General features: G+C 46.7%; 1 protein-coding gene across 3 annotated transcripts in view; it reads left to right on the forward strand.

Moving 5' to 3' along the window:
* The window catches only part of LGALS3BP (galectin 3 binding protein), a 150,624-nt gene extending 144,087 nt beyond the window's left edge, over window positions 1–6,537 (forward strand). For all 3 annotated transcript variants that reach the window (XM_086931072.1, XM_086931073.1, XM_086931074.1), the window contains exon 6: window positions 3,123–6,537. In XM_086931072.1, coding sequence (XP_086787198.1) covers window positions 3,123–4,164 — 1,042 coding nt within the window. In that variant the 3' untranslated portion in view covers window positions 4,165–6,537. The remainder of the gene's footprint in view (window positions 1–3,122) is intronic.
* The last annotated feature ends 7,199 nt before the right edge of the window (window positions 6,538–13,736 follow it).

The raw sequence follows: 13,736 nt of genomic DNA on the forward strand, positions 1-13,736 counted from the left end.
GAGGTGCTTGTACAGCACACCTCCTGAACTCAAATATTGAAAAGTGTGCTCATATATGATGATAAATCAAAAGGAGTCCCGGTGAAATACAATATATGCCTAGAATCGCACCATTTTGACAAGAAGGGAAGGTACGATTGATTCCAGCAGTGGTGGCTAAAGACCTTTGAAAGTGGTGGAGCGCATTAAGGGGACATATATTTATAACGAAGTATAAATGTTTCATAAATAGAATGCGCCCGAACACCTCTGCAATACGAATTCCATTTTAAAGCACAGCATAGTTTCTAAATGGAATTGGTAATGCAGAGGTGATTGGGCGCAGTCTATTTAAGGAGCATTTACAGTCTACTAAAGCATGGAGTAACAAATAAACTAACTTACCTTGACACCTTTTTCTCCTACGTCACTCTGCCTGGCTGTAAAGAAGATGAATGCTGGTTCCAGAGGGAAGCTTCCCAGCTAATATAAGCATTGCTCTCATGCTGCCTATAATACTAAACAGCATAAGAGCAGTGCCAAGATTGGCTGGGCCAGGCAAGCACAGTGCTCCGTCGGAGGCTGATGGAGCTGTGTCTGCTGTTCCAGCTTTCTCATAGCATTGGTTCTGGAAGCCTGAACTGCCCATGTTAGGTTGGCCATGGAGAAATGATTGGCCAATGTGTCATGCGTAGTCCAGTTTCCATGACCTCAGCTGGTCCTGGTTGTCTAACAATGAGAGTGCTTAGTCCCACCCCTAAGCAGGAAAATGAGTGACAGAACGGGTAAGTTTTACTTTATTAATACGTCTCTCTACTTGTGGGGGTTCCCAGTAGGGGGTCAACACCCAATACTCCTATAGAGGAACCGCCTCCGGATTCCAGGTTACCTGCCTTCACATTTTGAAATTCAGCCACCACATGGTGTTTCTGTCTCTCTCTCCTGTTTACATCAAAGGTCACTTTTTTGCCTTTCATTCTTGGTTGAAGAAAACTGACACAGTGATCGCAGACTCGACTCAGGGTCCCAGAGGCAATTACCAAGCCAAGAATGTATTTATTTGGGGGTCTTACACCCCAAATACCCCCTGGAGCTACACCCCGAGGGGCACTGCGGAGTGAGCAAGTACCCTATCTCCATGGAGTGGGATGCAGTCCTCATCTACCTTTAGAGCTCAAATAAGGAAGACTCTCTCCCCTACGATCACACCTTCTAATCGAAATCATTGCTTATTTGGGGGTTTGCCTTCCTGAACACTAAACATGCTAAGCAGCGGTTCTCCTGCCCTATTACTAATGAGATTTATCCTACTGATGTAAATATCAATTGTCCCCCCCACACTTTGACGTGTGTTCTCCATCACTACAATCGAATTAGGTGTGGTTGCGCTATTCTTCAAAATGCTTTTTGGATGCTGCTAAAAAGTTAAGGATAAGAAATAGGCAAAGCAGTCGAATGTTGCTGTTTAAGCTCTGTAAACTGTAGATGTGGTATTGTGAACATATGTAATTGGAATGCAACAGTGATTCAATGGATATGGAAATGACCAACCATCGGCTTAATAATTCAGTCTTTTCTATTCGCTATTAAAATGAGTGGTATGGTATGCAAATACCAATAAACGATTTTAAACATATCATGCAAATGTATGCAACCTATAACGTAGCAGATTCCTATATTGTGGGATGTGCTTTGAGTGTACTAATTGATAGCATGTAGCCCACAAACCACCTAGCTAATCTTGCCTTTGATAGTGCTTTTCATATAACTTCAGAGGAAACATTTTATGAGAGATTGTAACATCTGTATTTCTGTCAGTGTGCTAAGTCAACGCTTTCTCACATCAGCTCAGGTAAACTTCTCTGCGGGTGAAAGTGGCGTGCCTGGGAAAGAACACTGGTACCGTAAACTTCTCTTTAATGTAAAGCAGTGACAGTGGTGAAGTAAGTCACCCTCTCAAATCTGCCCACTCTTAATAAGATTCTGAATATAAATTGCAAGTCGTAATTTTTGGGTACTAATACCATCAAGGACTCCTCATCACCAAAGATGGTGCCCAGTTCTATAATTAATGTGTACGCATGACCAGATAATGCTAAATATAGTTCATGTTAAACAAAAGGGGTAGCATAATCCTGATTAGAACATTGGAACGTTGAGAGCTCCATTGAAAACAATGGAGTGCTCCGGGCTTATAATGGCTGGTATAAGCCCAGAGCTCCAACATTTCAATGTTTCTTTGTTCACACCTCTGGCTGTGAACAAACGCTTCAGGGAGCCTGAGGGGATTTCAACCCCCTCGCGCTCCCTGAAGGTTTTGTTTTATTTGTTAGAACATTCTGCCCTCTAGTGGCAGAATGTTCTAATAGCCCTATAGCCCTTCGTAGCAGGGCTAGAACTGGCTTTTAAAGTTCTGCTGCCTTGTTAAAGTCCCTCGCCTTCAGCTCGGGCCTTTAACGCTGCAGTTGGCCTTTAATAGCCGGTATAGCCTGCTACGGCGGGCTATAAAGCTATAATATAAAATTGTGCAAACATAATGTAGCCTTATAGCCCGCCGTAGCAGGATATACTGGCTATTAAAGGCTCGCTACAGCGTCAAAGGCCCGAGCCGAAGGCGAGGGACTTTAACAAGGCAGCGGGGCTTTAAAAGCCGGTACAGCCCTAATATGAAGGGATATAAGGCTATTAGAACATTCTGCCACTAGAGGGCAGAATATTCTAACAAATAAAACAAAGCCATCAGGGAGCACGAAGGGATTGAAATCCCCTCAGGCTCCCTGAAGCCTTTGTTCACAGCCAGAGCTGTGACCAAAGAAACATTGGAATGTTGGAGATCCGGGCCTATACCAGCCATTATAAGCCTGGAGCACTCCATTGTTTTTAATGGAGCTAACAACATTCCAACGTTCTAATACCCGCTAAATGGTTGCTTGTCAAACAACTAGATGGCAGGAGCATGTATCGCATGTACCCATAACAGCCATTAATCTGTAAACTATTATAGTTAGGTATCTTTTCCTACGCACTGCTAGAACTGCATATCAGATCTGATACTAACTATTAAAAATCTTTCTGTTTAATCAGAAATGCACCCTCCAGAATGCTATAATATTGAAATGTTTTCCATTTGACGTTTTTCACAGGTATCTTTACTCCAAAAGAATCGAGATGCCGTTTTCCGCAGTGAGGTGTATCCATAAGATGGCATCCACCTATGGTGTCACAGCATTGCAGCAGTCCTGCAGCCACCTATTTGCCTTATTCCTCCCGGCAGACCCAACCTTTAGGACCCAGGTGGATCTATGCTCCTATGCTGTCTCTACAGAGGATGTCCTGTTGGAGGAACTCTGCCTGCAGTACCTAGCCTGGAACTGCGAAGCCTTCTCCGAGTCAAGTGCTTGGCTTGGTCTCAGCTTCAAGCTGCTCCGGGCCCTCCTCGCGAGATCTGACATGATCATCCCCAGCGAGCACCACCTCCTAATGGCCCTGCAGAGGTGGCGCTCTGCCCAGCTCTTGGAGGACGAGAGCACCCAGAAGCTGCTCGGGGAGATCCGATTTGCCATGATGCCTCCTGAGCAGTTGTTTGAGCTCCAGTTCAATCTATCTTACTACAAGGACTTTGAGACATTCTTCCAAGGAAAGATCCTCCAGGCCATGGAGTTCCACACCGTGCCCTTCACCAAGTTGAAGCAGCACAAGAACTTAATCAGCCACATGTACCGTCCACGGATCTACACTTCCACCATCTGGAGCTTCCACATGAAAAAGCAAATCAAGAGACAAACACAGATGCACTCTCCATACCATCGTCACGACCCGTATGGTTATGGTATTCCAGCCTCATCCTTCTACACCCCAAAGCACCCCAGTTTTGTTTTCAACAATGAGCGCATCTCTTGGGCTGCTACATACCTCGACAATTCCCAGAGCTGCAGCAACCAAGGATATCATTGCCAGTCTAGCATCTTCCCGCAACTGGGGCTGAGGCCGGGCTCCACAACCGATGTCAAGATCCAGTATGAGAACAAGGCTGTCTTCATCTGTCAAGGGTCTTATGTCTTCGAAGTCCAGGATTTTAAGAACACAGTGTCCATGGTCCCCATTAATGGCACTAGTTTCTTCCCCTGCCCTGAAGGCTCTGCCAAGTACGTGTTTGTGGTGCGTCCAATTTACCTGCAGAACTGATGTTCCACTGATAGTCCAGAGAGATCCCTCAAAACCCAGAATTGGGCTTGAGAGATAACAGAAGCATCTTAGAACAGTAGCAGACCTCTTCAGAATTACAAGGTCACTCCAGACTACATTTCAAAGATCGACAAGAGCCTGACAAACGCCAGGAGAAGTATAGAGTTACACCAGAGAGCTTCAGAGATACTAGAAACATTTTGGAACCAGATCGCTTTGTTTTTGTCTTAGAGTTAGAGCCTTTGCCTGACAGATTATAATCAGCAGGTAAAGTGTGCCTGGTGTAATTCATAGACGTTTCGTAGCATGACTTATTAAATCTGCCCCGAAATATCTTTTCTGTTTGGTTTCATCCTGGGAATGCATGTTCAGATAAATCGACCAAGAACATTTGGGGACATAGAAACTGGTTATTAAAATCATGTAAACGAAATGAAATGAGTAGGGTACTGTGTATAATGTGTAATTCGACAGTGAATAACCACTTTAATTACTAACATACAGAACATATAACTGATCCCACCGGGCACAGTTGGGATTTTAATCTTTTTTATGTTCTGAAAAAATGTACGTTTTGTGCTGTTGCGAGCTCACTGGATTGTACTTTTGTTATGTCTGATATCTAATCTGGATGTGCAACCTCCCTGGGTAATCGGTACATATAGTTCTTTGCTCCTCTTCACCTGCACCTACCTTCCTCCTTGTTCCTGTAGTGGGTTAGAACTGCTACTGCCGCATCTAACCATAAAAAGCTACACATATGCCTTACAGCTAGCTACCTGATCATTATTTGACCCCAAACCCTACAGATTTTAAACAAACAAGGTAAACTGTGGCGACTCTCTAGCTAATCTAGTACGAACAATAAACAAGCATTTGCAAGGCAATAGGTATCGCATTTACGAGAGTTTGAACTATTGGCATTCTTGCAAATGCGAGATGCAAGCGAGGCACGGGCTCTTGGAAACAACAACAAAAAAGTGAATAAAGAGTTAAAAAAGAAATGCGGCCGCATTCGGCGCCGTAAATAAACCAAAGGCATGGCCGCCACTGTGGCATGTCCTGCCATAAAAAAAAAAAGCGTTAGGAGCAGGTGAAAACAATTTAAACGAAATAGTGCTCGGAGGCTGTAATTAAAGCCTACTGAGTTACAACACATGTAAGAGGGCCAGTCCTTATGGGAGGTTACAAGATGAGACATTGCAGTACTAAGGAGGAACTACTTATCCTTTTGACCAATTAAGAGCCAGAGTATGAAGAGCCAGAGTTTACCAAGGTCAAGACACAAGTCAATGAAAAATATGGACAAAGAGTGGGTGGAACTTCAAGTCCACACCTGAATACACCATGCCTTGCAGAGCAGGGCATGCGCTACCAAGGATCTACCTAAAAGCAAGTCATTTAACCTGGCCTTCGTGTGAATGGTAAGGTGAGAGACCCTCCTAGAGCAAGCCTGCAAGCCCTACACACTGGTTGTCGCATAGAAACTTTTGTTTTGAAGTGCATAAAGCCACAATTGAAAGTACACTCTGGGAGTTTATAAAATATTTCAAATTCCAACATAAATATACATTTCTTCAACCAAAACTCCAAATTGGCAATTGTGCACAATAGCATATTTAGCCACGCCTGCAATTACAATAAATTAAAGCAGTAACTGGACAGCACCAAGTGTGAAAAAGTCACACAATCCAAAAGTAACCAAAATGCGGCTAGGGACTATCACAGAGATCACAGAGTAAGAAAGAGGTGGCTTGATATTTTGTCTCATCTCTGTGAAGATACCTCAGGGATACACCTGTAACACTGTAAAAATGCTCCTTTTATGCAGTGTTGTGGCACATGTCATTAATATATGGACTGTAAGGAAACTGACCATTAGTTGTGTGCCCTGCACATGTAATGGTTCCACATTTGCCCTCAATTTGGAACCAAATACCCAAATTGAAGCACTTGACTCTCTCAGGGTAGCGGAGCATAACAGTCCAAGGCCTACTCAAGGGAGATGGCGTGGGCTTGTAAACACCATTCGCTAGCACGCAATAATAACACTCATAATTCTATAGTCTGTGCTTTTTCCTTAGAAAAGTAAAAGTACATTTATTACACGCAGACTACTCAATACTACTCAGTCATTTACAAATATACATAAGGCTGATGGAAATTCCCTCTGATGATTTTGCGTAATCACCTCTGAGCTCCTAAAGGGGTCAAGTTTGACAAACCACATGTAAAAAACCATTATTTTAGGAGTAAATGCAATAGTCAATAATAACTATGTGTAAATGCACCTATTAATGTTAATAAAGCTTAAACATTTTGATCAGTACTCACTGTCAAGAGAATTATGTCAATAAAGCATCTAAAAATGAATTTCCCCTGGGGCTGTGTGCTTTGTTCTATACTTTCAGCCATTGAAAACACCATTATAAAAACTACTCCTAGAGGGCATTACATTTTGATCACAAAACATGTAACCATAAACCTCGCACCTAGAGGGCACTGTATAACATGAATCTTCCTTTAGACCTTTTCAGGCCACAATAACCACAGCCATAGACTTAGCCTCTAGACAGCACTGCATTCCCAGATGAGGAGATTGTGCTCCAGCCTGGGAAATTCTTAGGGAATGTAGGCAAGCCTGGGTTGGTCACTCCTTCAGAGACCCTGCAGGGCATTATGGGGCTCTCTCTCCTGGGAGTGTGCATATTTTATTAGCAGCGTTAGCAGCTCTCTTTGCTCTGGCTTGCCCCTTGTGGCGTGCATTTTACATTTCTTTTACTTTTTTTTCTTCTTGGGGCTGCCCGGTCACACTCGGGAATCCTCGCGTACTCCAACCAGTGGGGGCAGTCAATTTCTGATTGGCCTGTTGGCTCCCCTACAGGCAGTACTTTCCTGTGCAGCCGCAGGAGCCTGCAGTTGTTCTCCCTGCCTGCTCCTGCGTATAGGACTCTCAGTTGCTGTGGTGGCCACCCACTCTCTCCGGACATGGTCTCGGAGTTGGGGATACTGGGCCCAGTTTCTAATCCTCGGGGGACGCGACAGCACTCCCAGCATTCCTCTCTCTGACAGGCCTGGTGTTGGGGAACCTAGGCCCCCCTGAATAAACCGAGCCAGGGGTTGGAATTTCTGAGTTCGCTTGACTCTGGGGAGAGGGCCCCATGCATTCCCTCTCCCAGGGAAATATTTTGGAATTTCTCCTTGCGGTGACCTCTGGACCCTGGCCCCCTCTGGTGGTAGAGACTCACCCGGCAGCTAAGCTCCACGCACTCCCCTCCTGCTTATATCTCGCACCCTGTCACCTCTCTGCTCCTGTCCCAACTCTCCTGCACAGCCTGCCAGGACATTTCAAAATGGCGTCACCCATGACACTTGTCACATCTGCTCTAGGGCCACAGGCCCGTCCCTCGCTGACATCACTGCCAGGGGCTTTCTCACCATATCTTCAAAGAAAGCCAATACTGTGTTGGCTCCAGAGACTGGGCTCCCCCCCTACTTTGTTCAGTGGGCTTGGGCTGGCCCATCCCTGTTACAGTGTGACAGTTGATTGATTGATTGATTGACGCAGATCCTTCATCTCCACCCCTTCCACCTCAGGAGCTGGGTCAATCACTGTAAATTGCCTGCTTTGTGTGGGGATGCCTTTCTTCCGGGTACTGGAGAGAAATGTAATTAACTTGGCACAGCAGGGAGACCAATGGCATGGGCTATGATCTTGAGATGAGCCAGAGATATATGACAACCCAAAAGCTGTACAGATATCTTTTTGGAACTTGAACAATTGATTTCCTCATGCAGGTTACACCCTACTTCAATATGTCACTGGTCTCTGTGGCCAAAGGAAAGTGAAGCTGCACTCTAAGGCAGTCTTCCCCATATCTGTTTAATAGAGTGTCACTATGGACAAGACAGTAAACCACACTGACTTTCCCTATGAGTGTATACAAACATTATGAGGCCTACCCCAGGTAATCTGGCGCAGAGTCCCCTCTGCGCCTGACTACCTGTGCACAGTTACGGGGCTGTGCATAACAGTCTGCCATGGGCAGCCTGCACACGTGTGCACACACGTTTATGTGTAACCATCCAAGTGCCCCTTACCCTTGCTGCATATCTTAAAAGGCAGACACTTGTGGTAAACATGCACTGTCCATTTACCATGAGTATACCATTGGTGAGGCTCACCCACAGTAAAAAGGTTACATACCAAGTAAACAATCTGGACCAATTTGATGGTCTGAATACATTTCCTTACTCGCCGCTGCGAGCTGAGCTTTATGCAGAAGAATTAGCCACTGTGCATGGTATTCTTCACCTCGTCCGTTATATCAAGAGACAATGGGTTCTGACCAGACACCATTCTCGCCAGTTGTCCGTTGCCCCAAATACCTTATGCTGGCCGTTGGCCACCAAGACCACCTTCCTCACCTAGCCATGAAGCAACCTCTCCCTGTAGGAAACCTGGAGTGCACTGTGAACCCTTCTGGTTCTGCGTTGGATGCATGTAGGACACTAAGCCTACACAGACTGGGCAGAAGAAGGCCCATCCTGCCCTCGTCATGCAACACTATGCCTGCCATGCTCTCTTTGACAAGGGTCCCTTGCCTCAGCATGAACACCTTCACACTAGACAGGTCTTTGACCCCCCCCCCCACCCCCCCGCCCACAGCACTTACTCTGGGGTTTTTATCTGCCATCACCCTTTCAAGACAACTGTCTTCCCCAAAGAAAGAAATTCCCACTCACAACACTTGTCACCACCCTTGCGGAAAATCACCCTTGGGCCCTTGGTCTGGGTGTCAGCTGGGACACCAGAATCCATCACATGACTTACCACCACATCTACAGAGGGCTGAAATTGTCTCGCCAAGCAATTCTGCAGCACAACCCACCTAGGTTGCTCCACCCGGAAATCACCCCAGGAACCTAGAACCATATCTTTGCTCTCTACAATGAAACAGAACCTATGGACTGTGCCTTAGGAACTTGTAACCCCACTCTTTTTTTTTTTTTAAAGTTTTTATAAACCTTTATTGTGCATAAAGAAGCGAACAAATACGGGCCTACAACCGTCCACGGTACTTTTAAGCACAAGTGCAAGCAATACAGTTCCTCAGCGACAACAGGCGACATATCAACAATCAATTGACGTTACACTGAGTAAGTGGTGTTGCCGAGGAGAAGGAGCATTTAAGGTCAATTTTTTAAATTTTACCCCCCCAAATATAAATCGGTGAAGAATAGAAACGAAGGAGAACTGAGTCCATTCTGTAACTTCACAGCATGAATAGGCAGCAACATCACCTGGAACCAACAATGTAAGTGAACATCCCAGATAGAGCGGTGCAAGGCTAGACACAAGATTGGCAGTCAACGTTTGCGCACCACTAGCAGCGCCACCCACTCCCTACTAATCCCTATCGCGGACCCAGAATAGAAGCAAGTTAAGAAAAGCGCAAAGAAATATATAAAAGAAAATTAAGGCCCATAGAAACGAAATGTGGAAAATAAAATCCCCCCCCCACCCTACACTAAAGCGGAGGCTACGGCCATCCCCCCCCCCGGCAGCGTGCCTGTCGCCCACTAAAGAACCCGAAATATAGACCAAAGAAGAGAAGAAAAGAAAAAGATTGTAAAGAAAAAGAAGAAAACTTATCACACTTGAGACATAGGGAGTGAGAAAAGAACAAACTAATCTACTACTCCCAGGAAAAAGAAGGTGGGGAGGAGCCCACCCAACATCAGAACTCCCGGACCCCTTCGCCGTGAATAGATCCTACGCCGTGCACAGTTACAAATTCGAAGTACATTGGACTCGAAGGGCCAGAATCAATAACACCCAGAACCCCGGGCCAACACAAATCCGTCCCCCATCTACAAGATTAGACAGCAGGATATATCGACTGCAACATGAAGTGGGAAAGAAACAGGATATACAACGCAATAAACATTATGAAAAAATGAAGGTCAGTCCGGGTCTTCGCCAGCCAATTAATCAATACCAACTAGGAGGACACATTCATCCCTGTCCCGAACGCTGAAAACCCCCCAAGTATGTCCACCACTGCATGCTCCCCTCAGGCTGAACAAAGGAGCAAAATGGCCGCCTCCGATAAAGAAGGCGAAGAGGAGGAGGAAGTGAGTGCCCCCAGTCATCAACACAGTCAGTTCCCAAGTGGAGGGGCGCCCCCCCATCGCAGGATGATACACACTCCGCAATTGCCGAGAAAAAGTCACGGAGGCAAGGGCAGTGAGGGGGGCCAGCGCCAGGAAAGTCTTCAAGGGATACCATGATGACGATTCAGTAGTAACAGTATCAGGCATCAAAATGGAGGGCGACTTTGCAACAGTATCCTCGTCAAAGGTGAAACATCCAACACTGTAGCCAAAATTATTCCGTACCGCCTCACTCTTGCGCTGCAACATGTCCTTCGGGACAGGGGTAGTCAGCGGTAGCAGGGGGCCAGTCGATCACGGTCGTTTCAGATACAGGGCGGCTCCCACTATTTTTCGCTCCAGTACTCGGGCTTGTCGCCGCCATGTCGCCCGCAAATCGGCAAGGGCGGCCAGGATGTCGCCACGAGACGGGTCCCTCCGCGATTCCAGCTGGCTCACACTGCACGGCTGCTCCCCCAAATCAGTCACCAGTCCAAGCGCAGGCAGGTCATTGTGTGCCGAGGACAGGGAGACTGCCATCATCATTCTTCGCAGGGGAGGTGTCATGGCTACCCTTGCAGAAAGCTCGCAGTGAAGAGAGGGGGGAGACTACGCAGGCGAGAGCAAGAAGAGTGGGAGCCACCGAGGAACGGGCGGCTCACCGGTCTAAAGCAGCGCAGAACGAGGACCCCTACTCCAACTGGTGGTGCGGGCGGATCGCAGCAGAGAAGGCACCCCAAGATGGACTCCGGCAAGCCCGCAAGCAGCGCATCAGGGGAAGACCACCATAGGAAGGGCTCCCGTCTCGCCATTATGCAGGTCGACCCAGCAGGGATCCTTACCACATCGGAAAGGGCCGATGTCACCCATCTCCGCGAACGGCTGCACTCCCGTCCCGATCAGTATCGTCTCAGCGTATCCCGCTGACGACGCTCAGTCGCGTCCAGTGGTGGTGATCGGCTCCAGGTCTCGGGTCAGCATCGGAGGCCGGCAAACGGTGCGAGTTCACCGCAAAGACAGTCGGCAGAGGTCTCAAAAGAACACCGGCAGCGTCAGTGCCCGTGTGTCTCCGTTAGACACGGTTTGGACAGGATTAAAGGCAGGATTCCGATGCAGGATCGGACGACTCGCGGAGCCGGGAGCTCACACGTCCGTCCCGTTCGCCATCTTGGCTCCTCCCTGTAACCCCACTCTTATCGGAGCTCCAAGCCCTATCTTCCCTGGGAATTAGCTCTATCCCCCAGGGTTACTTAGGAGAGCCCATGGGCCTTGGGTCAGCTTCACCAATGCTCAATGTCTTTAGGCAACTCCTCTGCTTCCCTGCAGCTTAGTTAGAGACCACACAGGGACCCTGAAGATTGCTTCTTTGGAACTTTACAGGTGACCCTGTAGGCACATGCCATAAACTTCAACAGTAGGACACATGCCCTATACTCAGAACACCTACCATGCTACCATCAAAAGTCTGGCAGGCAAAGTCTTACACAGCCTGCCTCCCTTAAATCTCAGCTCGACAGTCCTTAACAGAAGTGACTACACCAACCCAATCTGATGCACAGGGCCCTTTTATTTAAGATAGGCCCCACCTAGCCTACTGGTTGTGCCACTGTGGGCGGACCCCTTTTCTGCCCCTTGCAGAGTGCCGCGCCCATGAGCTAAGTCACCTCAGGGGCCCTAAGGATGCACCCCAAGGCTGGCACACCTAAAGTGCACATGGCAGGAGTCCACTAAGGCAGAGCCTCTGCAGCCTCTCCGGCTTTGACAGCTCTGAGCCAAAACATTAATGAGACATGGCTTTCTGCCCCCTCGTCCTGGTGTCGGATCCCAGAGGACCTACCAGATTGGTTACTCAGCCAGGCACCGCCCTAGTCACCACCTCAGGTTCAAAACAACAACACTCTAAGATTATATACTTTACTCTCCTTGGGCAGTGTCCTACCCTGGTACCTCAATCTACTTCTAACCCCAAGCCTGGAATCTAGGGAGTCCATCCCCCCACTCAGATCTCCTCAGGGTCAGTCACTTAGCCCACCTAGGGACTACCATTACACCTCAGATCTCGGGAACAACCTTTTGTTATGTGTCTTAGTTAGGCCCATGCAACAACGCTGCCATCTTTTACTGTGAACATGTTTCTTTTATTGCCTTCCTTTTTACACAATAACCTTTTATAAATGTGTGTGTGTGTGATAATGTTGGGTTACTTTCTCTGAAACTGCTTTGCTTACAAATTCTGCTTCGCCTAACATTATCACGACTCCTTGAACACTACATTCAAGGCCTCGAGACACATTGTGCAAATGTTGTTCTATTTTTCATCCACGAGGCGACATGGCTATCTATGGACCATAACAATGATGTCTTGCATGGAACTTACAAGGATGATTTTCATTATAAATAAACAAGCACTCCGAGGAGTGCTTGGTTGTCCTTGTCGAGGTCTCTACACGCTGAAGCTTCAGCCCAGCAGCTTGCTGATATCTCCGCAAGAGTGTCCAGCTCGCGACCCAGACAGGGACTTACATTCTTTTTCTTCAGATAACGGAATCATCCAGTATGGGGATTTTTGGCAGAACACATACACACGCCCTAGACACTTAGGTTAGGGACTGGATAGTAGGACTACACCTTATTTCTAGAATTTTTATATGCCTACATGTATACACTACATTAGCACAATGGAGAAAGTATTTATTCTCTTCACTGTCTTGCTGCTCCTAATCACTTTCATCTGCTTCTGTCTATTGATCATTGCGGCACATATATTCTGTACAAGAATCACATTGGTTCATTAAGTATTGAATACGTCCCTCTGTGTATTCTTTGTATATTTCTCAGAGAATAAGAGTGCACAAGTGACTGAGCGAAAGGGTTCTAGATCTGTTGCCACGAATCCTGGGGGATCAGAATTGTCAGGTTCAGTGGTTACCAAAACCATTTGCTACCTGTTTGCGGTTAGGGGAGAGTATGGTGCAGTGTGAGCTCGCTGGCCTACAGGACAACAAATAATGAGGGGGTACAAATAATCAGTCTGGTACCATCTCAAGCCTTATACTTTCCACAAACATAAAGTTCCTCCCATAAAGTGGAAACTACATAACATGGCACCACCAACATTGGTTAGGTACTTATTTTAATGGCTCACCTGAGCAGTTCAATCGTGCCTTCACAGCAACACCTACTTACCTCTAAACCAAAGACATCTGTAGTGGTAAAGAAAATTCTCTTCAGCTGAGTAGGTAACTCCTATGTATTAACTGTAGGCTGTTCAAGCTCAAACTCTTAAAAGATCTAATTCCCACTGTATTTACCCACTCTGTAATTCATTCTCTATCATGTCTGGAGACGAAGTTCTCTGGGCACCAAACATTGTGGTAAACTACAGACATGCGGTTACTCTAAAACTACTACACCAT

This window comes from Lissotriton vulgaris, chromosome 7, assembly GCF_964263255.1.
Source record: "Lissotriton vulgaris chromosome 7, aLisVul1.2, whole genome shotgun sequence".
In the NCBI taxonomy this organism is placed as follows: domain Eukaryota; kingdom Metazoa; phylum Chordata; class Amphibia; order Caudata; family Salamandridae; genus Lissotriton; species Lissotriton vulgaris.